This window comes from Gymnodraco acuticeps, unplaced genomic scaffold (genome assembly GCF_902827175.1).
Source record: "Gymnodraco acuticeps unplaced genomic scaffold, fGymAcu1.1, whole genome shotgun sequence".
In the NCBI taxonomy this organism is placed as follows: Eukaryota; Metazoa; Chordata; class Actinopteri; order Perciformes; family Bathydraconidae; genus Gymnodraco; species Gymnodraco acuticeps.
Window position 1 is genome coordinate 217,615 of NW_022989977.1, and position 18,075 is coordinate 235,689.

The 18,075-nt window shown below is 41.6% G+C and overlaps 2 protein-coding genes across 2 annotated transcripts; one reads left to right on the forward strand and one right to left on the reverse strand.

The window, feature by feature from the left end:
* The first annotated feature begins 1,435 nt into the window (after positions 1–1,435).
* Positions 1,436–11,506, forward strand: mfap5 (microfibril associated protein 5). The gene is made up of 7 exons (XM_034211266.1): positions 1,436–1,485; positions 2,413–2,488; positions 2,588–2,620; positions 2,765–2,797; positions 2,907–2,994; positions 10,774–10,847; positions 10,936–11,506. The coding sequence occupies exons 2-7, from the start codon at positions 2,446–2,448 to the stop codon at positions 11,046–11,048; spliced, it is 384 nt and encodes a 127-aa protein (XP_034067157.1). The 5' UTR covers positions 1,436–1,485; positions 2,413–2,445; the 3' UTR covers positions 11,049–11,506.
* LOC117543164 (adaptin ear-binding coat-associated protein 1-like) lies at positions 11,506–16,561 on the reverse strand. The gene is made up of 7 exons (XM_034211265.1): positions 16,372–16,561; positions 15,290–15,390; positions 14,780–14,884; positions 14,503–14,584; positions 14,277–14,385; positions 13,936–14,080; positions 11,506–13,113 (listed from the first exon to the last, which is right to left on the reverse strand). Exons 1-7 carry the CDS (start codon positions 16,548–16,550, stop codon positions 13,001–13,003), a joined length of 834 nt encoding a protein of 277 aa, XP_034067156.1. The 5' UTR covers positions 16,551–16,561; the 3' UTR covers positions 11,506–13,000.
* Positions 16,562–18,075: the final 1,514 nt, after the last annotated feature.

Below are 18,075 nucleotides of genomic sequence, written 5' to 3' on the forward strand. Positions count from 1 at the left end.
CTTAGTTGCAATACTGTAGCTTATGCAATTTAGGCCTAGAAATTGTTTATGTAATTTATGTGCGTCCAGTGTGTCCATGGTTTTGAGTCTGTCTGTGTGTTGAGCGCAGCGCCGTCTGCTTTTTGCAGTACAGTAACTAAAGTAAGTTAGGACTAAGCATACCGGTAGTTTTCTGTGGACCTGTCTGTTTTTCATTTACTTCATTTGTAGCCGTAACCGGTCGTTTTAAAAATCTGTCCATCTTCGTAGTATGCTAGCCGTGTTATATATCTATGATGCTTGCAGCGGCGCTCTTTGACTGACGTAACAGTTATTGTTGTTTCCACGGTAACGCGCTTGATTTTTAAATGTATCTATTTGTTAGATTTGAACGTAATCTATGAAATATTTTAGATTAAAAAAAAAAAAGATTATTTGTTGAAAGAAAAAAAAAATGATATCATGATAATTTAAATTAATGAATCTGAAAACTTTTCACGGACCCCCTGGCAGAGTGCCACGGACCCCCGGGGGGTCGCGGACCCCACTTTGAGAACCACTGGTTTAATGAACTCAATGTTTTAGATCTAAATAAAACAAGCTGTGGTTGCCATGAAGAATTCAAATTTTACATTTACACTTTATTTTAACAATGTGCGACATAACTTTGGGAGTTGAAACGTGTTCAACATGGGACCGACTCTGGTAACTACAGCAGAGATGTCCTGTTAGGAGGGCTTATTCTTTAGGCCCTGGCTCATTTAAGGGCATTAACTGTTCTCAACTCTTATTTTACTGACCTCTCATGGCATGAATGTGGATGCCAAAGATCACACACTATGTGCACTGCTCCACCTGCTGGTGAGATTCAAGAGTGCAAAAGTCAAATTGGAGGCCCACTTTAATTAGATGTCTTTGATTATTTGTGTGTAAGAAGAGAGCAAATAATTTGAAGAAGACTGCATGCATTATATTATTATCTTAAATTAAGACAGTTACTCTTATATGTATGTGTTTACAGAATAACGGGTATTCAAATTCCTCCGTCACTGTCACTGGTGTGGCTTTACACATTTGATGGAGGTTTTTTTTATAAAGAACAACTGCCCAACTTTTTGTGGAGGAGAGTCTGAATGTTTTGCTTTGCGTCACGTGGTGATGAGACTCTGACACACTATGATACTTTTGATGTATCTGTGAAATATAATGTCTGCAGAAGATGCACAATAAAAAAAAATAAAAAAACTCTTCAAAAGATTACCTCAGATTGTAGCTTCATGTTTTACTAATAATAATAAAAAACAAGAACACTGTGATAGTTAGGAGAACAAGGGGAGGAGGAGGAGGAGGAGGAGGAGGAGGAGGAGGAGGAGGAGGAGGAGGAGGAGGAAGAGGAGGAGGAGGAGGAGGAGGAGGAGGGGGGAGGAGGAGGAGATGGAAGGAGGGGAAAGAAGAGAAGACTAAAGCTTCATAAAACTGAAGCAGTTGTGGACGACTGCAAAAGTTGTGAGTACAAGTTAATTATCCTTATTTCCACTCATTTTAACTCATAATATGACGCACACAGAGGAGCATGTGATCATGCTGTGCAGGTTATCTCACATCCCAACATAATAATAGAAGGGTATTTCCTATTGATTAGATGCAAACATGAAATGCAAAAGTGAACGCTCAGTGGATTGACCAATTAACTTTAGAATGTATATGTTATATAGCAATGTGATATGTGGTTGCATGCTGAGTTCAGTAAGTAAAAGCAATGAAAAACATGTCACCTTCACAATGAGATAAACAGAGGCATGCACCGAGCCAAGCCGAGTTTTTCAATTCAGTAATTGCAAATGTGTGACTCTGGGATTAATAAAACTTGTGACATTGTGATGATGGTACAGTGAGATTGAAGCTGGAAAAGAATGTGCGACTGTACCAGAGGAGGGGCGGAGGGGCGCTCAAATGGGGTACAAAAAAAACACATTCTTTGGAGAGAACTCATGTCTTGGACTCCAAAGTTACACTGACACATCACGAGAGGAATGATGCAGGGCGGGAGAGGGAAGGAGAAGTAAGAAAAGGAGTAAGGGAAGGAGAACAACATGTTTTCAGAGGTAAAAAGTGTCATTTTAAACTTGTTTCCCTTAGTTGCTCCTGCTTTATCTAAATGTTTCCAAAGTTGACATGAATAAACTGTAGAACATATTATTCCACATCAAAATGACATCAGGCACTCCTCTATAATATATCCAAAACATAGCTTTACTTTCTGTGATTTTAGCCGGAGCAGAACCTCAGGGAAAACATTACAGTGACCGGTGAGCATTGACATGCAAGGAGATTAAAGGAAACATAAACAGCAACAAAAATCTTGAGTGAGGATATTGAACAGTTCCACTCTGTGAAATCATCCTGACTCTTTTCCTCTTCGGTTTCCTGCAGCTCGTAAAACTCACCCTCTTACAAGTTGAAGGAATGGGCAGCTTTCCAGTGGTCCTGCTCCTCTGCAGTTTCCAAGGTAACGCTGCCAAACAGGACACACAAATCATCTTGTTTAATTACGGTTGAGTCGCTGTGTGTTTGTTTTTATGCTGCGAAACACTCTTCTGTTCCACAGCTCTCACAGCTGTAGCCCAAGCCCAGCAGAACGGTAAAGCCTTTCTTCTCATAATTCACACCTTGAGATCAGCCCAGGTTATATGTTGCATGACATCTGTCAGTCTGTGAGTCATTGCTCTGGGTCAGCGCTAAGATGTTTTCCCAATCTGATCATGTTTTCTCTCCTTTTTTTCAGAGAGCCCTGATCCACCTGGAGGTTTGCCAAACGGTGAGTGACAGCTGAGTGACAGCCACTCAGGGGGCCCCGTGAACTGGAGGTCTTTTCATGTCATTGTGATTGATACAATTTAAATGTCTTGTCTCTTTTGTTTCTGCAGACTGTAGGGAGGAGATGTATCCATGCACCAGGATGTACTCGGTTCACAAGCCCATCAAGAGATGTATTGGTGCTCTTTGTATCTACAGGTGGGCCGCCTTGTTTCTACAGAACACCAGTTGCAACTAGACAATGCATTTCCTGAAGAAATTGCTCGTGGGAATGCTTTATGCTGAAAAGCTGACGCTAAACTGCTATGCTGAAATGTAATGTGTAAGAAGAAAGTGAAGAATTTAGATTGAAATGATACATGAACACTGGGGGCTTGAATGTGTGATGAGAGAAGAAAAGAAAGTAAAAAGGCTTGGAAAAGCAGCAGAATATTTGAATTGCAAACTTTTTTAACTAACTTGATGGCAAATGATCTGTCGCCATGCCAACGACATTTGATGACATCCCATAATACGCTCTAGATGCGTTGATGGCTGCATCGTTACCAAACCTGTGAAGTTTTGGGCCGTTTGGAGCATTTTCACTGAAGTTATGAGAAAACCGTGTTTCATGGTGAGCATTGTGTTGCCATGGCAACGACATTTGAAGAAATCTCAAAACTGTCCCGTAGATGTTTTCACGGCTGGAATGTGAAGTTTTAGCACTTTTTGACAATTTTCATAGGAGTTATAGCGACATCGTGTTTTATGCCCAGGGATGCGTTTCCATGGAAACGGCATATGATGACACCCCATAATTGACGTAGAGCTGTTGAGGCATGGACCGGTGATATACAAGCAAAGTTTGGGGACGATCGGACCGTGTCTATTGGAGTTACAGCGACATCGTGTTTCATGGCGAGGGATGCGTTTCCATGGAAACGGCATATGATGACACCCCACCATTGACATAGAGCTGTTGAGGGCCGGACCATTAACCATTATCTGAAGTCTGCTGCTCTGAGCATGTCAGTTGGAGTTATGACATCATCGTGTTCCATGCTATGGTTCCATGGCACAAGTGTTTATATTTGAGCTAACGACGTGTCCAGAGATCAAAGGTTTCCATGGTGATGTGCAGTAATCAGTGAGAGGAGAGCATTTTCATTGTTCTGAATGAGAGATAAACCTCTTACATGTGAACGTTTTGTTGAAGAACCGTAACAAATATCGGTGAAATTTCAAAGCGTGAAGCATGTCAAGGAACTTGAGCATCTGAAGTGTACTTTTTGTGTACTTTCGGGTTAATAATGTGGCCTTTTTGGCAGATTAACTAAAGGTGTGCGGCTGCTGTGGTGGGGAAAGATGAGGCTGAATTTACAATGGGGTTTAATGGAGACATGTTGAAAGTTTTTGTCACTTCATGCCCTCAAGAGGCATTTTGTTTAATTATTTTGCTTAATCTTTTTTAATTTTTCAAGCTACAAGATGTTTTCCTACGGTTCTCATGAAAAAATATGTCTCAGGAATGTAGGGTTTGGGAATAATGGCAGGTTTAAAAGAAAATATGAAGGTAAAATGAAATCTGTCGCACTCTAAAATCTGAAGAAGGCCTCTTTACCAAGGTCTGAACAATGTTTAATATCTCTAAAAGTACGAATCAGATTTAAAAGTTGTGTAACACAAATAATGTCAGAAAGATGTGTAACATTTTAAAGTTGGAATGAGGTTTCTGCATGAAAGTATGAAGCAGTTGAAGTAATCTTCATGCAATCTTGCATGAAGATTGTTCAAGTCTGAAGAGTTTCTCCATTGACTTCCATGTTCAAAATTTGATGAATTATGGGATGTATCTCTGGAATTATGAAAGTTATGAATAAGAAAAGTAATAGCCATCGATTCCCGACCGAGCTGAACGTTTTGATGTTTGAACGGAGTTTCTGCGATGTGGAATGTGGGAGAAGAAGTGCAAAATAACCCGGCGGAATAATAACAGATAGTTGGAATGCTGTATCAGCAATACAATTCTGTATTGCAGAAACTCAAAGTCAAATAAGACTCAGACCAATAACTAAAGTAAAAAGCAATGACACCACAATGCAGAAATAGTCTATGACAAATAAGTCCTGCCTTCTTGATTTCATTCCCATTAAGTATTTCTCGTTGACAATTGAATTTCGATACCTAAATTAGCAACAATCAAAGTTGATGTTCAGTAAAAACAAATGCTTTTATTTATCGTCAGCACTGTGCGAGAGTGAGTCGATGAAATTATAGATAGAAGATAGAATAGAAACAATATTGCTAATAGTAAGACATTTTTGTAAACGATCATTCATTTGCATTAGCAGCAAAATATATTAAGCAACACAGCAGCCTGTAAAGGCCCTGTCACACTGTCCCGAAATTGACACCCGATGGACACACGATAAAGGAAATGTTCAAATTCGGCTGTGATCGTAGCAACATCGGGCCATTCGTGAGGGCATCTAAGCCATCGTATGACCGCCGGTGGAGTTTCTCAGGCTCCGGCAGCAACTTCGTGAGCGGCAACTTCGTAGGGGCGTCCACACAGCAGCGTGCGTTGACGCTTGGAGGTGGGCGTATCTGAAGCTTGGGGATTTTTTGCGAGTAACGCGACCAACAACCAATCACATGAATCTCCTGCCCCCGACATACAAAGCAATAGCAATGTTAAAACGAAGTAAACTGGATATAAAATCCCCAAACAGGCGAAAACCTACCAGATTCACCCACTGTCTCTGCCACCTCCCTCCATGCCTCGCTCCTCCGGTTTGTATCCCGGTAGATCAACAGAGACTGATCATACAGCACCGTATGAGGGGCCGTACAGGCCATAATTCATACTGGTCCTCTCACGCACATACATTCTCCTTTTACATACATATATTTTCACTCTTACATACATACATTCTCCTTTACATACATATATTTTCACTCTTACATACATACATTCTCCTTTTACATACATATATTTTATAATATGCATGTCTGAAGAGAATATATGTATGCAAGAGAAGAATGTATGCATGTCTGAAGAGAATATATGTATGCAAGAGAAGAATGTATGTATGTGTGAAGACAATATATGTATGTGAGAGAAGAATGTATGTATGTGAGAGAGAAAGTGTAGTGGAAACGGAAGGAGTATGGTTGAAACGGAAGGCAGGTCATTCTTGCGCTGTGATTGGCTCAGAAGGTCGAGCGGGGCGGGCTCATGTTCAGAACTTCTGATTTCAAATCAACATAACATGATGGAGGGAGATGAATCGCGTAGATTGCAGCAAGCATTAGGGGTTTTAAGGAACATTTTGTCAACCCCTGAAACTGTCACATCCCTGGCCAGGTGTCCTTGCGGGTGCGTTCGCTTTACTTATCAGAGCGTGCCGTAAGGGCGGTTACTCTTTGGTTTATAAACTCCCGCCTGGGACGGACTGATGCATTAGATTATGTGCTATATGGAGGGGACTTTGACAGAGTATTTCTCACAAAGTGAAAGTACACAGTAAAAGTACTTCAATGTATTGTTAGTAGCAGTCAAACTAGTACCGAGTCCAACAGTGTCAGTTTTATGAAGAACTTGTGGTAAAATATATTTGTAAAATGAAGAGCTACTGATTTGAAAAAACGGCTCTCTGTATAGTTTAAATCTCCTAACAATGTTGTCCATTTATTCTTCTCCCCTCGAGTCCAACAGTGTCAGTTTTATTAAGAACATTCAGTAAAAAATATTTGTAAAATATGAAGAGCAGCTGATTTGAAAAGACAAACGCGAGAGACGGCTGAGTGACCGCAGTGCAGAATCGCTGTATAGTTTAAATCTCCTAACAATGTTGTCCATTTTAGACACATGCTTATTATATTTACAGCCTTAATAACATTCATTTTCTTGGCTCAATGTGTGTCTTGGCCGTTTTCGTTGTGATCGCTAAATTCACCTTGTTTCCCCTTGTTTATAATTATGTTCAACGTTCCAAGCAAACGAGTGCTTTTGTTTTGAAATCACTTCCGCGAGTATCGCGCCCCCCCCCCCCCCCCCCCCCCCCCTCGCTACAATGACCATTAGACCATTTAGTAAGGTAAAAAACAAAAAGCAAAAACGCCTCGCAGACACTCTTCCGTTTACTTGTTTAATAAAGAAAAACAAATGGTCCGTAGATACATGGAGTCATCTAACCCTAACCCTCTCCCTCCATCATGTTGATTTGAATCAGAAGTTCTGAACATGAGCCCGCCCCGCTCGACCTTCTGAGCCAATCACAGCGCAAGAATGACCTGCCTTCCGTTTCAACCATACTCCTTCCGTTTCCACTATACTTTCTCTCACACATACATACATTCTTCTCTCACATACATATATTGTCTTCACACATACATACATTCTTCTCTTGCATACATATATTCTCTTCAGACATGCATATATTATAAAATATATGTATGTAAAAGGAGAATGTATGTATGTAAGAGTGAAAATATATGTATGTAAAAGGAGAATGTATGTATTTAAGAGTGAAAATATATGTATGTAAAAGGAGAATGTATGTATGTAAGAGTGAAAATATATGTATGTAAAAGGAGAATGTATGTATGTAAGAGTGAAAATGTATGTATGTAAAAGGAGAATGTATGTATGTAAGAGTGAAAATATATGTATGTAAAAGGAGAATGTATGTGCGTGAGAGGACCAGTATGAATTACGGCCTGTACGGCCCCTCATAGCACCGGGTGATTCACTACCGCTATAATGAATTTTCCCTCAATTTTTTTTAATATGAGGAAATGACCTGCGTAGTCTCTCCCAGCATACACGCGGTTTGATTGGCTAGTGCTTGTACTGGCAGATTTGCATAAACGGGATTTCATTGGCTGACGCCTCCGTCGAGGTGTCAAAAGTTGAACATCTGTATGTAAAAAAAACACCTGTATGTAAATTGTAAATAAGCCATCTGTATGTCAAATATGTCTTATATGTCTTAAATGACATGATGAATTGGAAATGGGGGACCCTGATGTAAACAAGACGAAAGTCTTTCTCTGGTCTGCATCCCCTTAACAATTGTATGTTTTGAGCTGTACTGTACTGTACCCAATATACAAGCTGTTAATAAACTTTTCAATCAATCAATCAATCAAACATTGCTCAACTTTTGACGCCAGCTACGTCAGCAACGCTCCACGTCACTTCCCAAAATGCAGTTCGGCTAAAAGTGACGTCACCCCATTCAAAGTGAATGGGCAGAAGCGTTGGAAGCTTCAACGCACGCCGCTGTGTGGACGGGCCGTAACGGCCCCTACACACGGCGGCGTGCGTTACCGCTTGGCGGTGGGCGTGTCTGAAGCTTGGGGGTTTTTTACGAACAACGCGACCAACAACCAATCACATGAATGTCCCGCCCCGGACATACAAAGCAAAGCATTCACGCTACATCCATGCTGGCTAAATATACTGTCTATGCTTGCTAGCTGTCCATTCAAACGAAGTACACTGGATATAAACTCCCCAAACAGGCGAAAACCTACCAGTTTCACCCACTGTCTCTGCCACCTCCCCCCATGCCTGGCTCCTCCGGTTTGTATCCATGTATGTAAAGAGGGACTGGTCATATAGTACCGCCACGATAATTTTCTCCTCCATTTTTTGACATATGGGAAATAACTGCGGTCTGGCTCTCCCAACATACACGCGGTTTGATTGGCTAGCGCTTGTAATGTCAGATTTGCATACGCGGGATTTGATTGGCTGACGCCTCCGTCGAGGCGGCAAAAGTAGAACATTGCTCTACTTTTACAGCGAGCACCGCGAGAGAAGCTACGCTTTGCTCCCACAATGCAGTTCGGCGAATCGTGACGTCACCCCATTCAAAGTGAATGGGCAGAAGCGTTGAAGTGGCAACGCACGCCGCCGTGTGTAGGCTCCGTAAAACGGCCCCTACACACGGCGGCGTGCGTTACCGCTTGGCGGTGGGCGTGTCTGAAGCTTGGGGATTTTTTACGAACAACGCGAGCAACAACCAATCACATGAATGTCCCGCCCCGGACATACAAAGCAAAGCATTCATGCTACATCCATGCTGGCTAAATATACTGTCTATGCTTGCTAGCTGTCCATTCAAACGAAGTACATTGGATATAAACTCCACAAACAGGCGAACACCTACCAGTTTCACTCACTGCCACCTCCCCCCATGCCTGGCTCCTCCGGTTTGTATCCCTGTATGTAAAGAGGGACTGGTCATATAGTACCGCCACGATCATTTTCTCCTCCATTTTTTGACATGGGAAATAACTGCGGTCTGGCTCTCCCAACATACACGCGGTTTGATTGGCTAGCGCTTGTAATGCAGATTTGCATACGCAGGATTTGATTGGCTGACGCCTCCGTCGAGGCGGCAAAAGTAGAACATTGCTCTACTTTTACAGCGAGCACCGCGAGAGAAGCTACGCTTTGCTCCCACAATGCAGTTCGGCGAATCGTGACGTCACCCCATTCAAAGTGAATGGGCAGAAGCGTTGAAGCGGCAACGCACGCCGCCGTGTGTAGGCTCCGAAGGCACTCGTGAGGGCATCTTGTCAAATCGTGTCATCTTCGTGTTATCATCGGTGCATTCACCCTCACTCTGATCGGGGCGAATGCCCGATGGCACCGATGATAACAAGATGCCCTCACGATGGCCTTACGAAGGGCAAAATTGACACGAATTCAACACGAAAATGAACCTTCGCAAGGTCCTTCGGCAATTTTTTGGCATGCCAAAGATTTTTCCACCGCTCACGAAGTTGCTGCCGGAGCCTGAGAAACTCCACCGGCGGTCATAGGCTACGATGGCTTAAGATGCCCTCACGAATGGCCCGATGTTGCTACGATCAGAGCCGAATTTGAACATTTCCTTTATCGTGTGTCCATCGGGTTGTTTTATTGCACAACAAAATCATGTAAATATATTATGTAAATAACCCAATTTGTGTTCTGTGAAACTAAAAAGGATATAATATATTATTTTGAAGGACAGTTGACAGGAAGTTGTTGTTGTTATGGAAACAACATTACGGAGAAAACGTAATTTTTCTACATATAACGACGGATAAAGTAAAGAACAAAGTCTGAAGATATCAGTACAGTATCATAGTACTGTAACATAATTGTTTTTGGTACTTTCATTGCAGTTGTATGTCTTAAATGTAATGTAAATGTTGCCTTCGTGTGTGGTTCGGGGCCATCTTCGTGCGAAATTCACAATTCCATATTCGTGTGTCCATCGGGTGTCAATTTCGGGACAGTGTGACAGGGGCTTTAATGTTGTAGCTGGTCAATATAAAGCAAATGCTATTTAATACCTTAAACGTCACATTGGTACGTGTTGGTAGTAAAAGTAGACATTTGTAAAAAATGATTTGAGAATGTTGTGGAAAACTTCTTTATCTATCAATAATCTGGAGATGTACTAGTAATAATCAATAAATGGTCTTTCAGCAAATCAGAGTTGTCTTTCGTTGGTTCTTTATTTGAAGCGCTTCAAAGGGTCTCACAGAGTATAGGATAGTCTGCAGGAGTGTGCACAATAGTCACAAAATGGCAAAGCTTATATACAGGATAGGGCGGGCAAACTAAGTTTTGTGTAGCTAGGCGGAACGCCTCAGAAATCTGCTTTCACACAGATGTCTCATATCGCTATTAGACACATGTGTCCTTGAGCTGTTTGAGTATAACATAAAACATTCTATGGAAGTTCAAACTTTGTGTGAAGAGGAGTAGTTTCAACGTAGTCTGCCAAATCAGCCCTGTGGCCCTGAAGCGCTTGAGAATAATAACCCTCATAAGGGCATGCAGAGAAAACAGCACATATCAATAAATGGTACAGTAGTGTGTAGAAGCATTTGGTTTTACCATATATAAGGTAACATACGAAATTGCCACTACAAGAACAAGTATCTAAAAAATGCTCATGATGTTAATGTTGTCTTTTGTTTGTGATGCAGCCTTTCTCGTGTCTATGTGATCAACAATGAGATCTGTGTGAGGACGGTGTGCCAACAGGATGACTATCTGAAAGGTGAGAAAGTGTAACTGTAAAATACGCATGATCATGCATTAAATATTATTGTAGTTTGGAAACGATCGGTGTCTTTTGCACATTACAGCCGAACTGTGCCGAGAGTTGTCCGGGTGGCCCAGGCGTATCGAGAGGTCAACTTATAGGAAACGCTGTCGCAATCGCCGTGGCAACCCCAAAACCTGGGCAAACAAGGCCTGATGAGGCCCAGGATGGCGATGTGACCACCTGTGAGGATGGAGCCTCTCTTAGAGACACAAACCAACCAGGGACGTCGCCATAAAAACAGCCCATAACACCATAAATCCACCACTCGACACCTGGGGGTCTCCGTCTTTCTTTTACACGTACGCTGAGTCATATCTATGTTTAGTCTCTTGTGTGAGAATATTGAAGCTCATTTCATCTGTGTGTTTTTGGACACAGGCCACATCTTCTGCAGCTCACGATCCATTTGAGGTACTATAGTAATGGACCTATAGCAGCACTGAGTCATTTCATTGTACAAAGAAAGACACACTTTTTTACTCACTGACAACCAGTATAACGTGCACTATTGTAACCAAAAATATAAATGTATAAGTACATTTGTTCACGAGTTATTTGTTTATAGATTTTTTTTTTCACTTTGTTATTCAGGAGCAAAAAACAATAAAAGTATGGTCACTGAGTTATAGCTTTATGTTTTTCTTTGCATATACATTTCCATATACAGTTTGAATTACAAGTAACATTTGGGATCGATGCATACAATTGAAACAGTAAACAAACACTGACAAACATTGTTTAGCGCTTTACACTCACAAAATCTCTGTGTTCCAAACAACATCCATCCATCACTTGTCACTTTAATCCTGTCACAACACACGTGCATGTGGGAGCGGTGCATCATAATCTGTCTCTTTGTCTGTAAATGACAATATCAAACAAAACACTGCATCAAACCCAGACTGGCTTGGTCTGTCTGCATCAGAATACTATTAACAGAAATACATCTTAACATCGAATTGAAGTTCAAACTTGTACAGTACAACATGTTGGGTTTGAGGTCTGCCACCTGACCACCTTACCATAAAGAATGAATGAGAAAAAAGTTCTCCCCGGACTGACGGGACGGTGCAGAAACACAGACCTATTCATTGAGGAGGAGAGAGGTTGTGACCCAAATGACTCACCAGTCACAGCTTTAACAGCTGGGCTGAGTAGGGATGACATAACATGGACTAAATCATTTCGGTTTCCCCTTGAGGCAAAGATAAAAGCACTAGATGCCTCACTTTCTATCGCTCACACCCTACCGCATCAAACATTTCTGCTTCGTCTCTTTGCTTTAGAGTTTAAACAATGCACACAGTGCCAAGGACCCCTCCCCAGTGAAATATGTGTTCAACAGCTGCATCACAATTTAACGTCTCCTCTCAAAATGATGCCACTAGAGAGCGATAGAGAGCACAACTTGACTGTAAATCAGCTTCTTTCAAGTAAAATCATTGTATGGTAAACCTTCCCGTAACCTAAATCTATGATTTGATCAATCCCTGCGTTATTATATGCAGACTTTATGCAATACTACTACACGGACAGAGTATACTGCCAGTCAGTGCATATAGTCAGTCCCACTTCTGGGGACTTGGGAGATAAAATAAGCTACAGAGCAAACAGGTGACAGCACCAATGACAATAATTACAAACTACTAACATTTAAAATAAATATTCTCTGTACAGACAATTCATTCATTATTATATGTAATTAGATTTCATCCTCAGATGTTTATGATTATGTCTCCCTTGATCATATTTCTATTATGTATACTCTACGATAGAAATTAAAACATTGAGAGGAGAAATTGGGCAGAAGCATAAATCAAATGTGCAAATGTAAACTGAACTGAAGTAGAGAGGGAAGACAGTCCCCAGACTACTGTTGTTCTAAATGTCTAATTAAGAATAGACAGTGAGGTCTGGGTGTCTTTCTGGCTAAAGAGCAAAAGCTATGACAGACCCAACAAAAACAAAAACAACTTGAACAGGGGGGTTATCCTGCTTGGCAGGGAGAGATACGGGACCACATAATGGGAATAAACAAAAGTTGCAAAAAGTGCAGCATAAATGTACAGAAAGATAAGAAGGAGATAGACCAAATGTATCCCTCCTCAGTTTGAGGATACAGAGTCAAAGTCTCCCCACAGGTCAGAGCTGGCTGTGGTGGTGGGGTTGGATGGAGCCGCTGTGTTCGAGTTGCTGGTGTCTAGATCTAGCAAGAAACCTGTAGGTTGAAAAGTAAATACAAAGATTGTTCCAGACTGATAATTCAGCTACTTTAAGCAGAATTTGTACCTAATTTCACCCACTATGAAGTCAGATAATTGTCTTATGCTTAACTATCTTCTAAAATACTGATCTGGCCATCCACATAGTTTTCATGCTGTAGGTTTGAGGTATTGACCTCTGAAACTTCTTCCACCTAATCTGTTTGATTTGAGTGAAAAAGCATATTCCACAGAGGGCGTGAGAGAACGGGAGCAACAATATTTTTTAAAGAGAAATTCCAGTATTTTACAACTGGAGTCTATCTGTCATAGTTTTGGCCAGTATTGCTACAGGTCAACATTGCACTCACCACTTTCATTGTAAAGACTGTGGATACAAGTGCTCCACTGGAAACAGCTTTACAACTGTCCCAAATGGGGCCAAGGAAATATAAGCTTTCAACAAGGAATTAACTTTCCTCTGCTCTATATTGACCAATGCAATGAATTATTGGTGTAACAATGTTTAACCATCCTCTAGACTTTTCAAACACTGATTTAGATTATTTGGTTTAGGTTGAGCTGTCTCTAAAGTAACAGTGATGAGGACGATGCTATGCTTACCTATAGGCCAACAGAATAACAATTTGTCTCCAAATGTTGTTTTCTCAGTATCGTGAAAATGAATGTTTCCCCTTTTACCTTGACATACATACTGTATATTATTGTGTGATCTTGAATTAACAAGCTATCAAATGACTTTGATGTGATCATAAAATAATTATCGTTTGAATTTAAGTATAACAGTCACAATTTGTAGTGTCACAACAACTACCTACCTGTGTCACTTCCTCCTTCAGATAGTTGTGTGTTATGATTGGTAGATTTTACAGGAGGTGGGGCTAACTTGCCACCAGGAGGAGGTGGAAGAAGCCCAAAGCCTCCTGAACTCTGCGGGCGGGACCTGTCCTTCTTTTTAGATTGCTGGAAAAAGATACATAAACAGCATGAGTGTGTGTGTGAGACTGTCAGTATAGTGAATCTAAAATTATAGGAGAGATAACATAAGAAAAAACTATTTTTGATTAGCAGTATTTGATCGTTCAATCGTCAGAGACCATTTCCTGTTCCAGTAATGTAAGGTTCTACCCTAAGGGAAAGAAAATGAAAATAAGGTTACCCCGATATTGAGAGTAATAGTCTGTCCTTCTTTGAAGCCGAGGTCCAGTTTAGGGGTGGTGTCTGGAGTCTGCGCCTGCTTTTTAAATTCATCATCCTGTTTCACCCATCTGAAAAAGACGAGGGGAGGCAAAGGAGAACAAATTGTTGTCAGATAGTTTCATAAACCAGAATAAACAAATACATATTTTTTAAGATTTGCGACAAGCACAGAAGCAGCAGCATACTTGAAGTGATCCTGAAGTGCAACGTTGAAGTCAAAGGCATCTCCTCTGTCTCCAAACCCAATGCCTATAAATGCACTTCGGCCTGTCAGAGAAATGAACATACAAAAAGGTTGGGGTTAATTCAGAGCGTTTGGAAGGTACTGCAAACAAAAAGAGACTAGACATGAACAATGTGCACTACAATTAAACCATTTCTGGATCATCCTGTTTGAATGTTTAATAGCTTATGAGCACATTTACAAAATATTTACAGCTTGTCAACCAACAGTTTACCAACCGCTGTCATCCTGGATACGAAGCACAAAGTAACGGCTTGAATCACTGACTGTTTCCACTGTGAGGCCAGGGAACTCCTCCACTGGAGCCTGGGCAAACAGCTCCCCTGTAGGCAAGAACAAACATTAATAAAGCATATACACTTTCTACTAAACAATATTTTCCATTGGGAATTTGGATCATGAAGAGACTCATTTCATAGTTTTACTAAGCCAAAACTCAACTAAGAAACGTTAGGATTTACATTAGGGCATGAAATGCTTTGCGAAATAGATACTTTTATAATTCAGATTTTATAACCGGAGGCTAACAAGCATGCCAATAACTGGAATGCAGTGATACAGACAGAGAAGATCACCCTGTTTACTTAAAAATAAACTGCATACTTGGATTTGGGTTTGGGTCACCTTGGAATGGATGAGTAACAGAGAGGGGGATGGCCAACACAGTGAAATGATTTAAAACAGCGACAACAGTGCCAGTAAACAATGGCACTGCTTCTTGCTCTCACCAGAGATTTTGTCTTCCAATTTAACAAAGACCAATTTCCCCCGGGCCGTGACACGCATGCGTCCCGTCCAGTCGGGTGCGTCCAGCTTCCAATCAGCAGCCCTGGGACATAAAACACACACAGGCAGTCAGGGAGATGTAGTGTGATGTAGGTGAAGTGGCGGTAGCGGTGTATTGAGTGTGATGAGGACACAGAGGTGGACAATCGGCAAGAGAAACAGGAGATGTGTGTTTTGGGTGCACATGTCTGTTGTGATTCTTTCAACACTTTAGCTCTATTTTGTCTGTTTTCTATGTGAGCAGAGCATGACTAAGGCATTAGACCTAAGGCTGAAAAATTACATCATCACCCCTTACTCACTGTACAAATGGTCACTGGTTAACCAATCATGTGTCTCATGGGAAGCAGGCCTGTGCTACTGTGTGGTTGGTGTGAGGTCCTCTCAGATGCAGCTGCAGCAGCAGCCAATGAACAATGGGGTAAACAATTAAATGTCATCCTTTACAATAACACAACAGCAACTCGCCTGTGTGGTCACTCAAAAACAAGTAACTGTAAGTGGGCCAGGACTACAATTTGTCTTTCATTTATTATGTTAAAAACAACATTGACCCTACTGAAGTGTCCTTGAGCAATACTTCTTCACAGCTTCAGGGATGCTGCTCTGCACTGCCTTCTACTAAAGAATGGACAAGCTACATGATAATCTTTGAGGCAACATAAGGTTACCGAGCTTGTTGTCATATGCCATCACTTTTAAGCAGTGTAAGCATAATGTATCCTCTGATGGGCCCTTCGGACGACAGCATATAAACACTCTGACACTGACAGGGTAACCACCCTTATCCTGACTGGTGGGCCAACGCAGTGAAGATGCTAACCCCCGCCATTTGTTATGTATCCGTGTTGACCTTGCTAATACAGCAAAAACAACCGGCACAAAAACAACCGGCACAAAAACAACGTTGCTTGAGCCTGCGTAATTATGGGATGAGCTCGGTAGGTAGGTCGCCGAGGCAACGGCTCCTCTAACGGCTGCACCTCGCGGATGCTGGGTGAGAAACCTCTCCTCCCCCCCTCACCTGATAGCCCGGTTGGATGCTCTCGGTGGGATTCGGTAAACGTTGACTTCAGGTTTGACACAGAGGACCGACTCGTACTCGGACTGACCCTCGGTCGCCATCTTGACTTTTACTCGGTCGGTGAACGCCGTCGTTGGTGGTAGTGACGGTGAGTCGTGAGTGGCGTGTTTGTGCGGCATTAACGGCTCCGTGACCGTAATAGACGGTGTATATGCGCACTGACAACAGCCTCTCTGCTGTTGTGATTCTCTTAAAGAGGCATTCAATCAACATTACACAAATGCATGGTTTGTTTACTTTATAATGATGAAATGGCATTTGAGCCTGCATCAAGTCAGAGCAAAACTAACATCCTATTAGGGTTGGAGGCTACAAAAAAGAAACCAGAATACCAGACATGTAGCCTATCTGGAAAGAGTGTTGCTTTGTATTTGTGCTGTTGTTAAGGAGATCTGCTTCATTTTAACCTTTTGTTTCCTTCCCTATAGCCTATGTTTCTCTCACAATTTGTTTTATAAAACAATACTAGTTAACTTCCAGTTTACCTGTGTAGGCCTATTCCTCTTTGTCTTTAGGCGGTTAACAGTAACTAGGAACTTACATTTTTCTACTATGCACCTATAGCTTGGGATATCAACAACAACTAGAGAATGCAATTCCTGAAGAAATTGCTAGTGGGAATGCTTTATGCTGAAAAGCTGACGCTAAACTGCTATGCTGAAATGTAATGTGTAAGAAAAAAGTGAAGAATTTAGATTGAAATGATACATGAACACTGGGGGCTTGAATGTGTGATGAGAGAAGAAAAGAAAGTAAAAAGGCTTGGATATTTGAACTGCAAACTTTTGAACTAACTTGATGGTGAATGATCTGTCGCCATGCCAACGGCATTTGATGACATCCCATAATACGCTTCGATGCGTTGATGGCTGCATCGTTACCAAACCTGTGAAGTTTTGGGCCATTTTGAGCATTTTCACTGAAGTTATGAGAAAAACGTGTTTCATGGCGAGCATTGTGTTGCCATGGCAACGGCATTTGAAGAAATCTCAAAACTGTCCCGTAGATGTCTTCACGGCTGGACTGTTAGCACACATGTGAAGTTTGAGCACCTTTTGAACATTTTCATAGGAGTTATAGCGACATAGTCTTTAATGGCGAGGGATACGTTTCCATGGAAATGGCATATGATGAAACCCCATAATTGACGTAGAGCTGTTGAGGGCTGGACCGTTAACTATTATCTGAAGTGTGGTGCTGTTTTGACCCTTTTCATAGGCGTTACGACAACATCGTGTTTTATGGCGAGGGATGCGTTTCCATGGCAACAGCCTATGGTGAGATGTCAGATTTGGCGTAAAGCTGTTGAGGCATGGACTGGTGATATACAAGCGAAGTTTGGGGGACGATCGGACAGTGTCCATTGGAGTTACAGCAACATCGTGTTTTATGGCGAGGGATGCGTTTCCATGGAAACGGCATTTGATGACACCCCATAATTGACGTAGAGCTGTTGAGGGCAGGACCATTAACCATTATCTGAAGTCTGCTGCTCTGAGCATGTCAGTTGGAGTTATGACATCATCGTGTTCCATGACACAGGTGTTTATATTTGAGCTAACGAAGTGTCCAGAGATCAAAGGTTTCCATGGTGATCAAATAAATGTGGCAAAGGCTCACATTTGTTGAACAACACATTTGTAA

Excerpts from the sequence above, each read along its gene's own strand:
- LOC117543164 (XM_034211265.1), bottom strand. The coding sequence starts at position 16,550 with ATGCCGCACAAACACGCCACTCACGACTCACCGTCACTACCACCAACG. Across the intron at positions 15,391-16,371 it reads GCATCCAACCGGGCTATCAG|GGCTGCTGATTGGAAGCTGG; the intron begins GTGAGGGGGGGA and ends TTTATGTCCCAG. Across the intron at positions 14,081-14,276 it reads CTATTACTCTCAATATCGGG|CAATCTAAAAAGAAGGACAG; the intron begins GTAACCTTATTT and ends ATCTTTTTCCAG.
- mfap5 (XM_034211266.1), top strand. The coding sequence starts at position 2,446 with ATGGGCAGCTTTCCAGTGGTCCTGCTCCTCTGCAGTTTCCAAG. Across the intron at positions 2,621-2,764 it reads AGCCCAAGCCCAGCAGAACG|AGAGCCCTGATCCACCTGGA; the intron begins GTAAAGCCTTTC and ends CCTTTTTTTCAG. Across the intron at positions 2,995-10,773 it reads GGTGCTCTTTGTATCTACAG|CCTTTCTCGTGTCTATGTGA; the intron begins GTGGGCCGCCTT and ends TTTGTGATGCAG.